This window comes from Mercenaria mercenaria, chromosome 3, assembly GCF_021730395.1.
Source record: "Mercenaria mercenaria strain notata chromosome 3, MADL_Memer_1, whole genome shotgun sequence".
In the NCBI taxonomy this organism is placed as follows: Eukaryota; Metazoa; Mollusca; class Bivalvia; order Venerida; family Veneridae; genus Mercenaria; species Mercenaria mercenaria.
This window is the reverse complement of record NC_069363.1, coordinates 86,707,684-86,729,548: the sequence shown is the minus strand read 5'-3', so window position 1 is coordinate 86,729,548 and position 21,865 is coordinate 86,707,684. Positions and strand designations below refer to the sequence as shown.

General features: G+C 32.6%; 1 protein-coding gene across 1 annotated transcript; it reads left to right on the top strand.

The window, feature by feature from the left end:
* Positions 1-1,487: 1,487 nt before the first annotated feature.
* LOC123524159 (putative ferric-chelate reductase 1) lies at positions 1,488-12,205 on the top strand. The gene is made up of 12 exons (XM_053539978.1): positions 1,488-1,758; positions 2,909-3,097; positions 3,790-3,894; positions 4,368-4,521; positions 5,050-5,169; positions 5,586-5,701; positions 6,228-6,314; positions 7,740-7,814; positions 8,166-8,265; positions 9,510-9,650; positions 10,318-10,391; positions 11,023-12,205. Exons 1-12 carry the CDS (start codon positions 1,621-1,623, stop codon positions 11,110-11,112), a joined length of 1,389 nt encoding a protein of 462 aa, XP_053395953.1. The 5' UTR covers positions 1,488-1,620; the 3' UTR covers positions 11,113-12,205.
* Positions 12,206-21,865: the final 9,660 nt, after the last annotated feature.

Here is a 21,865-nt window from a genome sequence, read left to right as displayed (position 1 = left end):
TTAGTAACGTGTGCAATAGTATGATCCAAATCAATAGATAGAAGCTTAATGGGTTTTGACAAGCTGTAACCATTTTGCAAAAGAAATATTTTCAGTATGGATAAATAGTACTTCAACAGATGTTTCCTAGACTTTCGAGTTGGAATCAATTTTATTTTAGATAAAATGTAAACAATAACGCAGACAAAATGCATATTGATTTATCTAGTTTGAGGTGACAGATTGTCACGTGTAATGTTTGGATCGAATAGTTGAGTAACCTTTCTTAGATAAGGAAATTTAAGTAGTGTTCATTGAAAAGTACTGTTTTTATTGGAAAGAATTTCAAAAAGATCCTGCACAACTCTCCATAGGGACAGAGGACATGCCTCGTCTGCCATTAACGGAAATTTGGAAATCAAAAAGCTGGCAAGCTCACTTTTTTAGGAAAAAGTATCTTATTAATAAAATATTCTACTTTAAGGTATTGGACCCCTAATAGTAATGTTTAAAAATGACTTTTGCTTGGTATATTCTTAAAGTTGACCATGTTTCGCACTGTGTTGTAAATTTTAAACAACTTTTACCGTGCCGTTTTTTGTAAATTTTGTATAATTTATGGTATTTCCTCAAGCTCAAGTAGAAATGTGATGGCCACTATCTAAAACGTTTGTAGAGAATTCATTACAGCATTAATTTTGATAAAAGAAACATCAAACTATTGGCAAACAATTATTAAACACAAAATAAAACTGTAAATATATTTTTTTCTAGAGTTCCTCAAGTAAACAGATTTAATGAGACAAAATTCTAGCTCCAACATTGAAACATTAAGGTTTAATCCAGTGGGTCCGTTTTGAATTTTGCTCACTTCATTCAAAAATAACCTTGGGGCAGAAGTAAAACCTACCTAAATTTCTTCCACAATAAGTAATCTAAAGAATGAAGGCAAAATAGAGAACTTTTACCGCATGTAACTCAGTATTTTTTAAGATGTCTAACTCTACCTCTCCTGATTCAGAGGTAAATTCACTTTGAACAGCAAGAAATCGCTCATAAAATGAAATTTTTCCACTTTTGTACAATACATCCATAATTAGTCATAAAAGAAGTAAAAACTTACTAGAAGAAAAGGAAAATATGGAAAAAAAATTGCTCCCAGTGGGGCTTGAACCTACGCCCCCTGAAAATTGCAGTCAAAGTAGGTTTATGGTAGGAATTGAATACTCGTCAAAGAGGAGGTACTCCATTACGGATCCAATACCTTAAAACACCCAATTCATTATGTCTACAAGGTAGCCAAGAGTGCATAGTTCTAAATTGGTGTTTAATGAAAGGACTGTTGCATGTACTCTATAGAAAGGGCATGACCCTGAACTGAGAGTGTCATTCACATTTTATTTCTCTCCGATGGCATGCATTCTTTAAAACAAGTATCAAGATATGTTTAACTAAGTTTCAATTAAATGTAAACTTATTGGGTTGTCTACAAAATCGCATCACAAATGTTCAGATTCCCCACCCATCTTATAATACACATGTTGCCTGGTTTCAAAGCAATATGATGATGTTTTGTAACATATGGACAATTCACTCTATATTGATTCCGTATAACAAAATCTTACACAGAAAAGTGTTGTTATGAAGTATTTGTACATCTTAGTCATTTACGGATTTATATTTCTCTTAACAGCCTTACAAATGCAGTATACTATAATAAAAGGATTATTATGGAGTTTATTTTTCTTTTGGCTAATACGACCTGTACTAACTGGTATTGTATGTATCATCATTTTTCTTATAAACCACTATATAATCTGAATTCATAATTAGGCATTCTCGTTTTAGTAATTATAATTTTCATTTCATCTTCAGAAATGCTATTGGAAGTAACTTGAATGTTTTGTTGTAATCTTTTCATGCTGTATTATATAAAGCTCATAACATTTCTTAATAAATGGTTATATAGAGAAAACCAGTAACATTTTCACCCGAGTCATGCAAAACCTTAAATAATCTTTGCTTCTCTCATGTTAACTGTATCTGAGATTGAACTTTGAAGTATAACATTGATGTTAAGTTTATCAAATGTAAAATAACCCCTTAAATATTGTACAACCAATCGAAGGGTTGGCCTGGTCTTGTAATATGATTACATAAGTAGACAAGCTGTTGTACTTTGTCCATGTTAATTGATTTCCTGAAAAAAAAAACAACAACAAATAAAGCTTGACATACAAGATCGAAATGAGTAATAGTGTTTTGTAAGAAAAGCAAATGTGTGTTAAAGGCATTGCTAAGGTCAATGTTAAAACATTTCTATTTACTTTGTTGTAAATTGCAAATAGATGAATTCAATTACATGTCCACAATAAAGGGTTAAATAGCTTGTACGAGAACACGTGTGATATATCCATGCCTTACGAACACTTGTTTTGTTTATCAAACAAACATTTGAAAAGTTAGTAATTCTTATTAATTGAACAATGAAAATTACATTTGGCAATAATTGTATATGGTCGTAATATTTCCAATTTAAAATGCTTAACAGCCTATTGGTATTGGTAATAGATATCTTTTCATATTTTCTCAGTACTGTTGAACACTGATAATAGTATGGTCATATTACTAAGCTTGACTGTAATGAAAAGCATTACTAATTTGCTACTTTTTTGTTGCTGTAGATGTTATTGTACCATGCTGAACACGATTGGTTCTGCCTTTGCTTCCAGTGTAGATCATGATCAGCCTGCACGTCCGCGCAGTCTGATCATGATCTGCACTGTTCGCTATTCAGTCAGTATCTTTTTGGTAAACACCCCTTTTAACAGTTAATGGTACTGTCCAAATTGGAAGATGGACAAGTTCATTATAGAAATTTAGCAGGGTAAGGGTTAAACATAAATATTTATGTTCAATGTTGCTTCAGACACTCGACAACTCTTGTGGTATAACTAGAGGATGTTATCATGACTGTACCTCAAGCGGTTGTAGTTTTCTCATCATGTGGTTTTACAGACCGGAAATAAAAGCCATAGAGTTTACTATGAAGAAAAGCTTCAGCGATATATATAGACAACAATGGTTTGCTATGGGTTTCTCGCATGATGAACGCATGGTAATGAGATTTATTTTCTTTCAAACAAATATAGATTTACTCAGAATTTATTTTCCACAGTCTAATTGCCAAGGGCTTAGTGCGAAACGGTTTGAACTTATATGAAGTAAAAATACACATCAGTTTCGCACTTAGCCCTAAATTATACATTCTGACAAAGGTAAATGTTTTGCAATTATAACCGGATGTTGCATGATTTGAGGAATTAGATATTTAAAGAACGGACGAATTTCCTACCGATCCTGAGTGTGGACAAAATCTCTCTTCTAAAATGTTTTATTATACAAAAACTTCATTTCGAAAATTGACATAACATTGTGTGTTCAGCGGAAACAAATATTTTTTTAATTCCTATTTTCCATTAAACAAAATTTGAGGACAATTTTGTCCATCCTGATTATATTGGAAAGTGTAGATATTGTCTGTCGAGTAATAATATTATTAATGATAGTAGTAGTAATGATGATGATGATGATGATGATGATGATGATGATGATGATGATAATAATAATAGTAACAATAAAAACAACAATACCTCATTGTAAAATTGTCCTTTCTTCGTTATCTTAAAAGAAATTATAAAAGAATGCATACAAATTGAATATTTTTATGTTTGAATGTATTGTTATTTGTGAATCTTTTAACGTCATTATATCGAGCGGCCGAATTGATTTAAACACGTTATTTTCTAGGGAGATGACAGTGTTATTGAATGTGTCAGTGATCCTGATGTACGTATTTGGGCAGATGCCAGGCACTCGTACAATGACAATCACTACAATGTGGAGATCAGTCATGTAAGTTTCTAATTCATTTTAATACTCATTTAACTGTTCTAAGCTAAATTATATTACACCTAATAAGATGCAATTAATATATAAAACAAGAAATGAAGATCTCTGAAGACATCCATATCATACATGAATAAAGGCAAGATAACATTTACCGCCTGATAAAACAGTGTGTACTAACAAAAAGATCTGATTCATTAACGAATTTTTATGTATCCCATTCAGTGTTCTAAGCAAACAAACAACATACACCATTTTTAATGAGCTTTTAGAAACATGCAAGAACCATTTTGGTCAAATTTAACTTTCTGGTCACGGTCCAATGCAGGAAAGCTTGATATATATTAGTACGAAATCTAAATGACAATTAGCTGTAAATCAACAAATATTTCGAAACCGGTATAATAAATATAACTTGTAATAAATAAGTATATGCATTATTTGATACGAAGTTTGTAGACTATTCTGGAACATTTTAGCCAAAGATCGGATTACGTGAAATGTCAGGATCTATGCGTGATGGGATAATAACCTGTAACTTTACAAGACTGGTCCGTGTGGAGGATATAGATAGCATATTTAATCTGGATAAACCTTGGTATCTACTCGTCACTAATGGATATATGGATAATGGTAACGAATATTCATTATATCAAGGCTATAACATACTGTTTCAATACTTAAGTAACTTTGAATTGAAAGTGTAACATTTTTTTCTCGTCGCTTATGACTACAGATTACAGATTGACTGTATATATTAATTATGTAGTCTTTGCAGAGAATAACAACTTTTGTAAAACGTTGCAATATTTACCTTGGTCACACCTGTATTGAATTAAATTGTTTTTGTTCTTTTCAATGTCATACAATAAAATATAAATCAAATTAAGAAAAGAAAATAGTTTGGTACAATACAAATCATCAGTTTATTTAATACAAATGAAAGGATAGAAATAAATGTATAAGACTGGTTGTATTCTTCGTTTTTTTAAGCGTCATTGTCGACTTAACTATTAAGTTTATATTTAAGATTACAAACAAATTTTTAGTAGACTTCATGTAAACAAAAGATGTGAGCAAATACAGTAACATTCTTGTTACATGAAGCAGTCTTTTATGAAAAGTTTCTATATTCATAATATTTTCAATATGTTTGTACAGGTTCGAAGTTAAAGCACGAGTTGTACCCAAATGAACCGTTTATTTCACCTTATAAAGTAGACTTTCAGAAACATGATGATGTAACAGGCCGGAAAATACACTACTTGGTCAGAGTACACGGTAACTTGACATTATTTTGTTTTATTCCACCATCATTACAATAGCTAACACCTAAGCTTTAAATATTTCCAAAGACATCGATAGATTATAAAGATCAATGATATATAGTCTCCTACTAGTAACATATTTGTGAAAATGGAGGTTTCTTGTATTAAAGCATCAGATGCATTTTGTATTTCAAAAGTGATGTGGAACCACACAAGGCTTTTTTTCCAAATTCTTGTGCACGGACAAGCAATTGTCACGTTTTTGAAATACAGTACTGTTATAAGAACTGATCTGCGGGGTCTTAAAATTGGTGAGACTTAAACGGTTTGCTCTCTTTACAGTAAATTGGTACAATTTAATAAAATTTTGCTGGATAACATGTAGTTTAAGTTAAAACTGAATTAAAGGTTCAAAATATTGTGATGTAGGTTGTTTGATGGTATTTGCCTGGATGATATTGGCAAGTGCCTCAATAATTTTGGCTCGATATTACAAACACCAATGGCCTGAAGGCCGGGCGTGTGGTCGCAGAATATGGTACCAGGTATATTTCTAACTTTACTTACCTTTTATATTCACAACTAAGTACGTATTATCATCAGCCCGCCCGCTTAGCTCAGTAGGTAAGAGCGTTGGTCTACGGATCGCGGGGGTCGCGAGTTCGATCCTCGGGCGGGGCGTATGTTCTCCATGACTATTTGATAAACGACATTGTGTCTGAAATCATTAGTCCTCCACCTCTGGTAATTCATGTGGGGAAGTTGGCAGTTACTTGCGGAGAACAGGTTTGTACTGGTACAGAACACAGGAACACTGGTTAGGTTAACTGCCCGCCGTTACATGACTGAAATACTGTTGAAAAACGGCGTTAAACCCAAAACAAACAAACAAACGTATTATCATCATATATTGTTTTACTGTAATAGGTTTAAAGTGTGCAGGTAGCGTAAAATATTGTTATATATGCTTAAAATTTCTGAATATAGTAATATCACTCTTTTCGTCACTGACTATTCTTGTACTATTCATGTTTTATGTCTGTACTGATGTTCCTTCCAATTTTGCTTTAGGTACACAAGGTTATAATGCTGTCAGTATTGATATGTGTAACTGCATCATTTATTGTTATTTGGATTCATACAAAGGGATATGCAAAGGTATATTATTAAGTCACCAATTAAGTTTCATTATTAATTAATCAAAACATTAAAAAAAACCCGACTTCATTTGATTTAAGGTATTAGGTCACTAATAGAGAACCTCCTTTTTGAAGAGTATTCAATTCCTACGATAAACCCACTTTTACTGCAATTCTTAGGGGGCGTAGGTTCGAGCCCTACTGGGACCAATTTTTTTCCCTTATTTTCCTTTTTTACTACTAAGTTTTTACTTCTTTCAAGACTTATTATTGATGTTTTGTACAAAAATGGAAAAATATGAATCTTATAAGCAATTTCTTGGTGTTCAAAGAGAATTTTCTACTAAAACAGAAGGGGTAGAGTTACAAATCTTTAAAAATATTGAGTTACGCACAGTGAAAGTTCTCTATTTTGCTTTCACTCTTAGATTATATATTGTGGAAGAAATTTAGGTAGGTTTTACATCTTTCCTAAGGTTATTTTTAAATGGAGTAAGCAAAATTCAAAACAGAAACACATCATTCGACCTTATTTTTTCAATGTTGAAGTATGAATTCTGTCTCATTAAATCCGTTTACTTGAGGCACCATAGAGAAAATGATATTGACATTTTTATATTGTGTTTAATAATTGTTTACCAATAGTTTGATGTTTCTTCTATTGAAATTAATGGTAAAATGAGTTCTCTGAAAACATTTTGGATAGTGGCTATCACTTTGAAATTTGTCTCGACTTGAGCTTGAGGAGATACCATAAGTTATTCAATTTTTTTTAAAACGGCATGGTAAAAGTTGTTTAAAATTTGCAAAATAGTGCAAAACACAGTTACCTGTCAGAATATTCCAAGCAAAGGCCATTTTGTAAACATTACTATTAGTGACCTAATACCTTAAGAGTAAACACTCCAGAAATCTAGAAAGGACTCTTGTTTGGAAGAAATTTTTAGTGAAAAGTAAAAGCAATATAGTTAAGTAAATAAAAGGATAATAGGCAGTATGTATTAATTTAAAACAGGCTGGGCATGCATAGCATGTAGAAAAATCTTCTGTTTAGGTAACACAATAAAATGTATTTAAACTGACTCCTTATATATAAAAATGTAAAAAGGCAGTTATTGAATGGCTTGCTATCAAGTAAAAAAAACATTAACTCATCGGGCGAGTTTTGACTATTGGCCGGTAAACCATTCAATAGGTGTGTTTGTTTTCTATCTGCTTTACAATTTTTGATAGTGTGATATAAATTTGAACATGTGTCTCTTCAAAAATCAACTTCATAATGAATTCATTTAAACATGATTTTTAAAAAAATAAAGACGAGACGTAACATGCGTTTATGTTAAGGAACAGTTCATACACATATATATTAATACTTTATATAATTCTATACAAAATATGTGTGATATGTACGCAGTTCTTCAACCTTAATTTGTTTTGCTTTCAGTTAAAAGGAGCCAATGTTATTCAGAAAGCACACCCAACGCTTGGTATAATAGTTATGGGACTAACAGTTATAAATGTACACATTTTAGTTAATTTGATTGGCAAAATGCTTTGAAATGTATCTTTAAATAGTCAAACTAAAGTGTAACATTTCTGTATTATCAAGTATTACATTATTTGATGTCATCTGATATCTCTGTAATAAATATAGCATAGTAAAATTGATGCAGTTTTAAACAAGCAGCTATGCCTTGTTGTACGCATTGTCAGCAGCATAAATGAAACAAGATTAAGAAACTAATTAGTTCATTAAAAATAGTGACATATCGCTTAAATGTATGTTAATTTGACACTGCGTTTTTAGTTTTATCACTGAGTGAATTATTGTTTAAATGAATTTACTTTTCTTACTTGTATTTTATTTCAGCCTTTAATGGCATTTATACGTCCAAAATCAGACACAGCTACTCGCCCAATATTCAAATATGTACATGGATTTTTAGGGACGACTGTTTACGTAATTGCAAGTATGCTTTACTTATATTCTTTGTATAATCACATTATAATATAAAAAATATTTTCGAGAACAAATAGAATTTTATTGGGGAATTAGGAGCGGAAATACACTAGTGAAAGAAAGTTTTGACTTGCCGTGTGAAAATAATTTCTTTCTTCTTACTTCTTTCTTTTCAACGATTTAGAACCATTTTGAAACCACGCAGTCCCATGACGCCACATTTCTAAATGTTGAAATAACATTTAAATAATTTGGGGCATATTTAGTAACGCCATTGCAATACATGTTGTATGGTTGAACTGTACGAAACAGAACTGTCTGTACAAAGGTGTTAGTATTCTTATACGCTTCTCATGTCTTTCAGTCAATTACTGAAATTTTAGAGTAAAATATATCTGATAAAATCACAGTGAAAATATCAAATATATATTCCGTGGATTGATCGTGAAACTATATACATAAAGAACAAGATACGATAGTTTCGCGCTCAGCCCTCGACTGGATGGGTAAAATGTTATTAAAACCATTGAGAAGAAAGGAAATAAACCAAAATAATGTTTGAAAGTATCTATCACTCGCGACAATACTTCAGCAGGTCTTCACCGAAATAAACAAATACCTTCTACGTACATTCGTATATATATATAAAAAATTCGTAGGAACAATAGTACTAAACAGGTAATCATGCAGCACTTCCGGGCTTGTCGGATAATAGCGGAAAGAAATAATTCTCATTTTTTCCCAGTTAAAGTGGCATTTTCATGTTTTATGTAATATAAGCCAGTTCCTGTTTTTATTTCATTGTGGACCTATACTTGATATTTTGGTAGCATTCTCAAGGAGATGTTTTGCATTTATAGAAATGAAAACAAACCTTGTTACTCATGTGTCCATACCCACATTTTAGCTGCCAGAAGATATTCCATAATGTTGACATATCAGACAAGAAATCTCTCTTAAAAGACACACGACCTCTACCTTTTTTTCGTGGATTATAGGTCATTTAAGAACATGAGGCTAGTAATTGTATTTTTAAATGGGCCTGGCTATGTTAAAACTCTCAGAAGATTGTTAATTATATATAGAACAGAGCAGCAAATTTATTTACTACTGTACAGCCTATAATCCAAGCATAATATTTGTTATCTTATATTATGACAAATCTATTCACAGAACATGGAGATGTAGCCGTTATAAGAAGAATGACATATGTTTCCTTAAACGAATAATTTATTTGCTCATACTGTTTTTCAGTACTGAACTGTATTCTCGGTGTTACCTTACCGAATACATTTGTTCCCTGGTATACAATGTGGATCATTATAGCATTCGCTATCTATCAACTAGTTTTTGAAATTATGATGGAATCTTATGAATGCTTTTTAATTAAAACAGGTAGGATAATTTCATGGGATTTTCCGCCAATTAAAATTAGCCGGCTAAATTCATTAACAGGATTTGATCTATCTCTTCTGTATGTATATACCTGGAAATAGTCTGCCAAATATTTTTACTTTTTAAGAAGAGTTAAAGGGTTACTCAGACGCTCGAATTAAATTTGGCTTTGGTAGTCTGGATATTACTGTATAGGAAATGGCAAAAACATATGTTAATTTGTCCAATTAATAATCTGACTATCAAAGTCTGATTATTTTATCTTGTCCGTGGTAAAATGAGTATTGAAAAAAGGAAAAAGTGACACTTTATAGCAATTGTACGCGCTATCAAAATCTGGCATACACAGGCATGAAAAATCGTGTACCCAAATAGTCAAAAGTAAGAAAATATATATCTATTTTAAGTTAGTATGTCATTAAAATGTGAGAAATATCGTTTCTGCATGTACAATGTTTTCTTTTAGGATTTTAATCTTTTGTCCACAATTTACCTTTGTATCCATTTAACTTGCATTAAGGTTGCTATATATAAAAACAAACCATTTGTAGTTGTTACAACAGTGTCAAAAATCAAGTCGTATTTTTAATGAATCTAGATTGCGTTTGTCAAACATTGAAACACTTTTTGGAAGGGTTGTTTTCTCGTTTTTATCTTTATATTGAAGGTCGAAAATCAGATTACGAGATCAGAGAAATGTCTGCCATTAGGAACTCAATCACCAAGATTCCAGCACCTCCGGTAATTATAATATTTATTATCTTTATTTTAGACGAGCATAATAAATCTTCGAGGACGTTGTAAAATTCCCTTTGCAATAGATTTAAACATGTTTAGATGATTCCACGAATGTTAGAATAGAAAGTTCCAGCACATCTCAAACGTCAAAATAGAATTCACCATATTATGTTGTTGTATTTTTGTTGTGATTCGAAGACCTCCCTCAAACAAGGATCGACATATGACAAGACCAGATGATATCTCTGATTTACATATCAACATTATTTTTTTTTCCTCTAGATTTATTTTTGGTCTTTCTTAGCAGAGATACGCAAGTGAAATGGATGTTATTGATGTAAACAGAACCACTAAAAATAAAATATAAAGTTTAAATGTCATTATGGAGCGATAATCAAAACCAACCTGCAAAATACGTTGGATTTATGTTATAATAGGTCTTTGCAAGGTCATAATTAGGGACAAGGTGCGAGTGACTTTGCTTTATTTGAACATGATTCATCATTTAGACTACAAATACATGTAAACACATAAAATTAATTCAATTAGGTATATTGTTTAAAGTCTTATACTATTATTTTTAACGGAGAATTCTGAAGAATTGAAGTATGTTAGTGAAATTATGTATTTTCAGGGATCTTTGCTGAAGAACATTTTAATCGGTTTCCATGTTTTAGTGTTATTTGGATTTGGAATAACGAGCATAGTTACGATTGCTTTGTGAAAGCATAAACACTTAAAATGTTCTACAATTGAAAAGGACAACGGGAACGGGAACGGAAGAACTGCTGGTCATTGATTTTACGTTAAAACCCTCCGCTTGAAGCGAACAGTACAGATATTCACACCGACGTTGTATGCTACTCCGAAGTGGCAAACAAACTTGAGAATACAAGTTATTATAAACCTAATGCCAAACAAATATACTATATAGATAAAGATAATGTCAGGTTCATGGACCAAATAAAATAATATGGATACTTAAATACAACATTTACAACGTTACAAACGCTTTGAAGTAAAATCATATCCATACATGCCACAGGCAATAGATGTGCTCTTCTGTGTTACACTATGATCATGCTTAGGCACTACTGACGATATGTCCAAGTTACTAAGCTCCAAGCTAATCAGTCTTTTAAGTGTTCACTCCAGCATTGAAATTAGTAAGGACGATATATCTTTTTATTTAGAAGACTTATCATATGTAATCTTCCTGACTTTATAGAGGATCCTGATCATGTGCTAATGTTATTTCTTCCTAGCTGCAGTAGGTTTGTTCTCCAAAATATCCGATCTATTTTTGTACCAGTGTTAAGTGTACATAGAGGATTTTTGTAATTTTGCGGTGGTAATTCTGCAAGATGTCATGGTACTAATACCTGCACATTTTTAGTTTATATACCAAAACATTGGGTTGAAAATTAGCCTCTGTGTTTGATTATTCTATCTGTCAACCTCAGATTAAATTTTGTTATACATGTATTTGAAATCTTGGAGGTTCTATTCTCAATAAAATTATATAGCTTTTAACGTTTTGTCTGTTAGTGTACGGGCAAAGGCGAAGATTCTGCTTTCAATTTAAAGCTCATTTGTTGCTTGCAGTAGGGTATTATATACCGTAAGTTTCAATTCTCTTTCTTTCGCTTAAAACACATTGAAGGTAATATCTACTTTTTGCTTACCTGAAAGGAATGTTAAGGGAGAGCTATAAGAATAGTTTACTCCTGAAGATCCCGCAAACGGGTGAAACCGGTCGAGTTACATTATTTTATACTACTTAATTGGATTGGAATTATTAAATATGTAAAAAATATAGGCATGACATAAAAAATAGAAAAAAAAAACCTTTACACATCTTTTTCGATAATGTCCAAAATATATACCGGTTCACATGCTTTACCTAACAGTATGTACGATGATTAAACAACACCTGTGAATCGGTAATAACACGCAAGCCTAGTCATTATATTTATATGAGCCGTAATAATAATTTTTTTTTTTTTTTTTTTTTTGTAATAATAATTTTTCAACACGTTACGTACATGAGTTTTTACTTCAATATCAGTGGTCTTTCCATACTATTGGCACTGATAAAAGAACGGGGTATACGAAGCATTGTAATCTAACATAAACCTATGATTAAATGCATATTAATTGATTATCTTCTAGTTGTTTTGCTTGCCCTTCTTAAAGAGTTTTGTCTGGCCGTGTAACATTAAAGGGCTCCATTGAAAGCCTTACAGCATTTTGATATGTTACTTCTCAGTACGCATTGTTTGGAAATAAACACAAGGTCACAAAAGTAATTCTGGTTCCATCAACTTTGCAGTTCCTATGTTACCAGGAAAGAATATTACTAGCATCCTTCTAAATTCCATCTTGATTACTTTTATCTTTCCTATTATTGTTTCTAAATGCTACTTATGTTTTGAAGTTTGCTAGTTCAAATGTATGATATAAAATACAGAGAACTATTACATGTATATTTGCAATTGATACACATGCAAATCAAAAGTCGACAAATGCAGGGAAAAAGTTCGCATATGAGTTAATGTAAAAAAATTGTAATTATCGAGTTGCAATATATAATGTTAGAAACTGGCATTTGCGTATATGCAGACTCAAAGTTCTGCAACAGTCGAGAAATGGAAGTTGGAAGTTGTATTCTGAGTGAAAAGAATTTGTAATGACCAATTATACCAATTACAATAACAATACCTATAGTCTGAAGGTTTTCCATTTTTAGCTATGACTGTCCATGTGTGTAGTCTTGGAGAATATGGAAAAAGACTGATCATAAAATATGTCTACGAATTTCCGTCAATTTCCATTAACTGGTTTCAGAAATGTCTTTTGAAGAAAATATGAACGGACTACGGACGGACAAAAAAACTTACGAAATGGGTTCTTGTGTTCCTAAGAGAACAAAACCTAATTGAAAATTTATATTTGTGACTGACAAATCAATAAGATAGTCATGTGGAACCTAATAAGTGCCTTTGGACGGACACTTGACGCCGGACGAAGAGTTGTGAAAACACCTAACTTTCTTCTATGACAAAATTCTCCGTTTTGGATCCTGATATTCTACATACAAGACACATACAAGACACCAAATGTTTTTATACGTGAAAATAACCATATAAGAATAATACTTACCTTATCATATGTTTTACTTAAGCGGAACTACTAGAAACGAATTTTTACACACAATAAGCATTTAACATTCATTGTAATCACAGTTATCACTCAGGCCATATTAACAAGATATTTAGTCAGGATTCTTTTATCTCCAACAGTGAGCAGCGCATACTTAAAACTGATATATGAGTGGCGTGTTTGATTGTTTACCCGGCCACAAAGATAACACCAGGAAGTTTAGCCCTGGCTTTTAGGGTTTCAATATTTGTCAAGATAGGAGATATGTTGAGGAATATATTATTTAAATCATTATGTGAACTGGTAAGTGTTATTCTTTGACTGATTAACATTATAAAATCCGACAATTCGATATATTACTTAATAATGTATATTGTCTACTAATGGCTTTGCAACATTTTTGAGTTTTTGAATATTTCATGTAGTTTATGTTTTCCTTTGACTGAAAGTCAATCATTAAATTCACCCCTAAGGTAGAAAAAAAACCTTTAACATTGGTAACATATGAACATGTCTGAAGTAAATCCCAAACCATGATTTTACCATAGCAGGCACATCAATTAAACCTACTGCAATGACTGACGTCCACAAAAATCACGTGCCAATGAATGTAAAATGAACGTTGCAAAAGAAATTAATATTGTTTTCTTATTTTCGATTTTTGTCTTTGATCCACATTAGCATAAAACGTCTAGTAAATTCTCAAAAGAATTTCTGTAACTAATGATGAAACAACAATCTTGATAAGAATGCTTGACCTTGTTAAGTGAAAACTGTACGGATTTGAGCGAAATCTCTTATTCTATAGCATTCAAGTAGGCTTCTTAACAGTAGTCTTTAATTGCCATACTATTTTGATGAAATACTCTTAAACTGTATGGAGATAAACACACAGAGTATAAATTACAAAATTTCGTTATCAATGAAAAAATTAAATTAGTCCAACAATAATATTTTAGCACTATATAATTAGTTTTGTTAAGTAAGGTAGTTCTGCAAAAAAAACAAAGACAAATATCAAACAGGGAATGCCACGTACCAAAAATGCAGCCTCCCCAAAATGAAACCCACAGCAAGCAGACGCGCACACCACAAACACACACATACACGCGCGCACACACACAAAGCCCACACATAAGGACAAAACGAACAAACAAAGGAACACAGTGGGGCACCGCCTTGGAACGGTCAGTGGCAAAAACACCACTGGGGAGCTTAAACCGGTTTATGGTGCGCACCCAACCTCACTCTTACCCCCACCATGTTCCAAAGACACGGGGCAGTATAAATAAAAGAAATCCCCTTCAGGTGAATCTCTAACAAACGTAATGAAAACAAAAAGGCATGGCATGTAAAACACAATAATGCTCGTGTATAAATATATAAAAAGCAAACCGTAAGAACCAAAAACGTATGTACTCAATGCCTTTTCAGAAGACAGAGCAACAAGAGAATCACCCTTAAGGGCCCGACGAAACAGGCCAGAAGACAAATATCAAAACAGTTCAGTCCTGGTAGGATTTAAAAACTGCTTATCATAGAGTCCTCCCCCTCTTCAGACACAATCAAAGAGGGAAGCGTAGTGTCCAACTGTAAACGGGTTGAACACTAAACATGCGTAGTCGTGTTCAAAATGTTTCATTTCATTAAATTCCGATTCTTCAAAATGCCACGATATTATAAAAATTTTGGTCAATAGTATCATGTTCCCGATTGACACAATGCTTCCCAGCCACCAGCCCTTTGTTGCATTAAATAGACATTTTGCTTGCGTTCAACAAACTATAAAGCTGTATTTCTGTGTTACAACGAATGTATTGGATAGATTATCCGCTAAAGTCTTTTGTCAATCTTACTTATTTAATCATGCTAAATCACTTTTGGTTGAAAACACTTCAAGTGTTCACCCTTTTTTTAGTTAGAAAAATTTTGCATGAAATTTACAGTCGAGGTTTGTGTAAAGACTACATATATTGAATGGATTGAAGCAGAAGTACTTACATAACAAACCTAGAGAAATTAGTTTTGACATATTGTCCCACGATTGAAAGGAAGCGAGTCAGACACCTCGTACCTTACACTTAGTCAACTCGCAGAGTAAGTTTTGCCAACTTGTAACCCAAAAATTCAGCTTGTATCTTTTGTTATCAAATTTTGCTATTTGATTAGTATTTTGTAATATTTAGGAACATTACAGTTAAGATAAATTATTCTTTTTATTGTTCTATTATTGAAGGTGTAAAGTTCAGGTATTTGAAAGTTGTTACTGTTTATTCTAGATTTTGTTATACTGATAAATGTCATTTCAAATTCCGGTATACCAAACACGCAGTCCCGATTTATCTTGAATAGTGTTATCATTTCATACGATTTATAACTCTTGTGTGCAGTTTAATGTTTGCTTTGGTATCAAGTTAAAGATCTTCTAACATATTTAGTGTTCATAATTACAAAGAAAATGTGACACCATTCAGCAAGGTAAAAGTATTTGATCGTAAAAATATCTGCAATGGTCCATCTGTATGCTTTCAAGCTTCTGTACAATTTCAGTTAGTGATGCCATCTTGACTTAAATATACCAGAAGCGCTAGCACTTTGTTTCCAAGTACATTGTAGTGCAAAGAACTGTGGCTGTAAAGTTATGTCATGAGTATAAATTGAACTAGATATAATTAACACGAAACGTCGTCAAAATTCAATTGTAAACTTGAATGTTTTATTCATAATTGTTCTCTAGAAGAAACTGATTTAAACATCAGTAGGGGAAACTTCCCGTTCGGGAAGTCAACCACTGTTTTTTTCCCTACTTCCTTAACGGGAAACTTGATACTAAATATAGTAATTTGCGTCTTGTTCGGGAAGTAAAATCACCCTTTTTTGACTTGTTTCATTCAAAAGGCCCGGTGCATAAGAATATAATGCCATCATTAAATTGTCTTTCATATAGTACTAAAGTTACACAAATAATACTAATAAAGCACTTTCAACATTGCCCTGCTTGATCACTGCTAAAACAAATAAAAATTTCCAAATGCTTCAACACTATCTATTTTTGTGACAGATAGGCAGTTTATACTCGTACACACGCAGTTCTTGTTTTAAATGTTATGTTGCTTAAACTTATACTGGCCCAAAATGACTTTATGCATTAGTATGCATCATTAAAAGACCCATTTGTAAAAAAACCTGAAACAAAAGATGAATTTATGACAGGATGCAATTCAATGTAAATATACATATATGTGTTTCCCGATTGGGAAGTAATGTGTCCTGTTCGGGAAACTTTGAAAAGTTAACTAAAAATTGCTAAGACATTTAAAAAAAGTCTGAACGGTAGAAATTTAGATAACGATCTAAGTTTAACTTGGCACATTTCATTTAATGACACCATGTATACTCTTATGCATCAGACCTTTTTTGCTTTCCGAACGGGGAACAAGTTACAATATTAGTAACAAGTTTCCCGTTCGGGAAGTAGGACAAAACACGAATTGATTTTCCGAACGGGAAGTTTCTCCTACTAAACATAGAAAACGAAGATAATAATATATACGTATTAAGTATTACAATTTTCAATATCATGTTCAGCAGGAAACAAAATCTGAGTAAAGACCTATTTCTTCACTTAAACTGGATTTGTGGGACACACGGACTTTTGGTCGGTATTAAGACGTCTGGCCATTTTTTGCGTTTGTAATGGTTATATCTCATTTCTAATACTAGAACAGGAGAACAGGATACACAGCAAGAAGAGAGATTCGTGAACGCAAACAGGTGGGTTTTATGGTACAGATATGGTACAGATATATTTCCGTACTTCCTAGCATTATTTTCAGTACGTACTATCTTTTACATAATTCTTAAATAATACGCCGAAAGCTTTATCTTTATTACTATGCTGGCCTTTGCAGTTAGAACTTAAACATTTCAAATAATATTTCTTGAAATAAAATTTAGTACGCGTTAAAATAGTCTTTCTATACCCATGTATCATAAATACGGAGGCACTGTTTACATATTTATATATGTATGGAAAGAGCAAGTTGGTTGACTTTGGCGGTGTTATAATTATTTTTGATATGAAATGAAAAAAAAAAACAAAAACAAAAACAAAAAAAAAAAAAAAAAAAAAACTGATTTACCTCTCGATGTTTACTCCAGCATCGATAATTGTTGAACAACCTAATAAAAACCATATGTATCTGAGAAAATGACTGTGTTTCAGTTAACTAATGTTATTCAAAGACGTGTGTCGTATATTCTGACAACAAGGACAAAGTCCAATCAGACAAAACCACGTTCAATAAACGCATTTAACTAACAGTCAATTCCTACGGCAATGTATGAATGGAATGTACACAAAACTTATTCACAAAGTAAAACAAACAACAACAGGCAAAACTAACATAGAAAACACAGCGAACAGTTAGTAGCAAAACACCACTTGGGAGGGAGTTAATAGTGATTAAATACTTAGTACCCTCAAAGCTAACCAAACTAGGCAACCTCTAAAAACAATAGTATCAGAAATAAATATGGATCACGCATCAAGTATTTAACAATTATTATTATGACTTAAGTCAGAGGAGACAGCGCGTTCACATATTTCGATGCTGGATATATTTGACAAGTATTTTGAATTTAAATAAAATTTGTTTGGTAATAATAGAGAAACGTTGAAAATACAACGTAACTTTAAACTGAAACTCTAAGTAAAGAGGGTTTCTAAACATATAAAATTGGTGACAAGTTATGGACTCTGTGTCATATGATGTGGGTGATGACGTAGAACAACTTTTTCACTATGTAAATCAATTCAGTAATAATGGAGATATTGTGAAACTGCACAAAAATTAACATGAAATGCTAAGTGAAATAGGGACATATTTCATGAAATATTGTTGCCAGAGTTATGGTGGCCCTTGTCTTATGATGTGAGTGATGATGTGAAACAACTATTTTAAGTTTAAATCAAATCATTTTAGAAATAACAGCGATAGATTGAAAGTGCATCAAAACTGTAACCGGAACTTTAACCTAAGTAAAAATCGAGTATAATTCATGAAATACTGGGGCAACAGTTATTGCGGCCCTTGTGACATATGATGTCATATGATGTGGGTGATGATGAGGAATTACTATTTTATGTTTGGAGCAAATCACAGATATAATAACTATCTGATTTTAACCCAGTGTTTGATTAAGTTTTACAATTTATGCTTATTTATTTTCACTGATCTTTTACATCATAGATTTTCACTTGCAGTATTTTAAAATCTCGTTGCTCTAATAAGAAATAGTTTGTTTAGGATAAGATCAGATTTGAAAAGCATACTTAGCTGAAGGACTGGTATGAAAAAGGAAACACCGTTTTTAAATCTTTTAAAGATTTACATTGACAATTATATATCTAGCAGACATTCATTAGAAATTACAGCATGTAAAAATATTATATTATTATCCCCCTTTTGCCCATCTTAGTTGCGTAACCAAGGTCGGTTAAAATGAAACAATTCTAAAGCTACAAGAAGTTTCAAAACTATTTATTTAATATATTGAAATATCCAAATATCAAATGCAAAGATGAAATTGGAAGCTGTATTCTAATCAAGAGAAATACCCAACATTGAAAGTAATTGCATGTATAAGGGAGATTATTACATAATTTCACACATGACAATTATATATATAAGTCTGCTGCTGTTTATTCCTTACAAATTGAACTTATATATATATATATATATATATATATATAGTAGAGAGAATTTATACGAACTAAATCACCACCACAATATACCAGAGCGCCTAGCAGTACAAACGAACTCGCACATGCCACAGCAAGTCCACTAACCCAATAAGATCAGTTTCGGTGCTGCTTTATATACGAGCCCGAATTATACTACACATTCGTACTGTTTCAATAATTGCATATATATACTCAGATCTCTGTTTTCATGTCTCACAAATCAGTAGTGACATTTTAGTCTTTTTAACTGATTGGGACCAGAGAAGCTATATTTTCTCTCTCTGAAATATATATATATATATATATATATATATATATATATATATATATATATATCTAACAGGGTTCTTACTCTATGTAATGGACCTTTTTCGTCCCTTGAATGAATCTTTATCAGAATTTACGAAAAATGAAAAATGTCAACAAACGAGATCGACAACAAGATTGACAATCTATTAGAGAGGTATGAACGTCAACACACAATATCTACAAAAATACAAAAAGTTAATTATGATATATAAAAATATGTTCTAGAAAAACCTGAAGACTGGAACTCTGACGTTATTATTAAAACAACCGCCGTTTGTACGTGACAATTATTCACTCCTATAACGTCATAATTTGGTAATGAAAATGAAACTACTATTTCGTGGATTTCGTTCCGGACGTAAATCATAATCATTGATATGATGTTAGATGTTAGAATCTAACTACTATCTCAGAGCTTTAGTGGCTGATCTGTGTAATTCCTTATTTTTCGTCCAGCGACCCCACGAACACAAGATTTAAGAAGTTTAAATGGCAGAGGCGCGAAGAGGGAACTCACTAAACAACGAGAGCTAGGGGCAAGAAGTCAATATTTTAGCAACTAAAGGGCGGAGTCTAGGGGCGAAAAGTCGACGCAAACAGTGCGCTCATTAGTGTATTTTCGTTCAGCAACCCAACCATTATGTCTCTTAAATCCCGTATTTTTGCTTCCCTTCCGCTAATTAGCGTGTTTTCGCCCCGCGCCCCCGCTTTTCTCGAGGTTTCGCCCCGAGCCATTTTATTCCATAAATCTCCACTTTCACCCCGCACACCCGCCATTCATGCATCTTAAATCTCAGTCTGCGACCCGCCGAGTGAAAACACGTCAACTGAATAGTCTAAATGGCGGAATTGCAATACTATGAAAATATAATAATTAGCGGGCCTGCGGCGAATTCTAGTTAAGATTCTTGTACAGTATTTTGAATTTCAATACCTCACCATTAGTATTCATAATAAGAACAAATCTGTTCTCCAATAATATGAGGTTATTTAACAGTGTTGAGTACACAGCAGTAATAACCTATATTTGGACGAGGCGAATGCTGCCGTGTACGAGTACAATGGAATTCAGTATTGTACTATCTCCTTATTCCACACCATAAAAGGAAGACGTAAAAAAGTCACGCATTTTAACTGCAAAGAACAACGCACATTTTAAAATGCGTTTTTCTCTGATAATATGCACATTGACTCCAAGTGCTAAAATAATCAAAATCAACTGTTCATGAAATTTTGCACCCATACTTATCAGATAGGAAATGATCTAACTCAGAAATTGAGTACTTACACTTACATGTTTTGGTCAAAATTAAGAAAGTTATCGAATTTTTTTTTATAAATATATACAATGGAAGTAATTCCAAAATGACTCTTTATAAGGAAACGGAAGAGTTTTCCCGCCCAATATGAAAAAATGTAAAACTAAAGAAAAATGTAAACGCATTTTAAATAACACAGTACAATACTGGTTTCTATTGTATTTTCACGTGATAGAAAGAAAAGCTTCCAACTGGTTGAAAATAAATAGGCGTAAAATAAACGTTGTTGCCTTATCTTAATGTAGTTAATGTAGGATTCTACTGCATATTATATTCGTTTGAATAATTTTATCTTACTGAATTAATGTTAAACTCCTTCGTTTAATAATTCATGCACCAGCAAAACTATCAAGCAATGAGCTTGACAATATATATTGTTTCGTCTGTATAAGATGTCATAAATTAAACCTTTTTCTATAGGAGATAACGCCGATTACTTTCTCCAAACGATAAAAATACTAAGCTGCATTCAGTATATTCGAAATGAAACGTCATCATCAAATAATAAAACTCATTATCTGAATAATTAACTTAGACGAAATAAAAGACGGCGAATTCGCTGTGCGAAAACTCGATAAACAGCGGGGGGCAGGGTCGCGGGGGTCGGGGACAAGACATTTAAGATGTTTGGATGGCGAGGTCGCGGGGAGAAATCAAGAATGGAATAAAACTAGCGGGGTGTGGGGGCGAAAACTCGCTAAATAGCTGGTTGCAAGACAATCTCCCTCCCGCTAAATTAGCGGCAGAGCAGGACAAAAAGACGAGATTAAGAGACATAATTGCGGCACTTGAGTTCTAAAATCTAGACTTCTTGCCCGAGCCCCGGCTGTTTAGCGGGTTTTCGTCTCGCGCCCTCGCTGTAAAGCGATTTTTCACCCGTGTCCCCGAAATTCAAACTTCTTAAATCTCGCGTTTCCGCTTGGCGGGATCAGGTGGCGAAA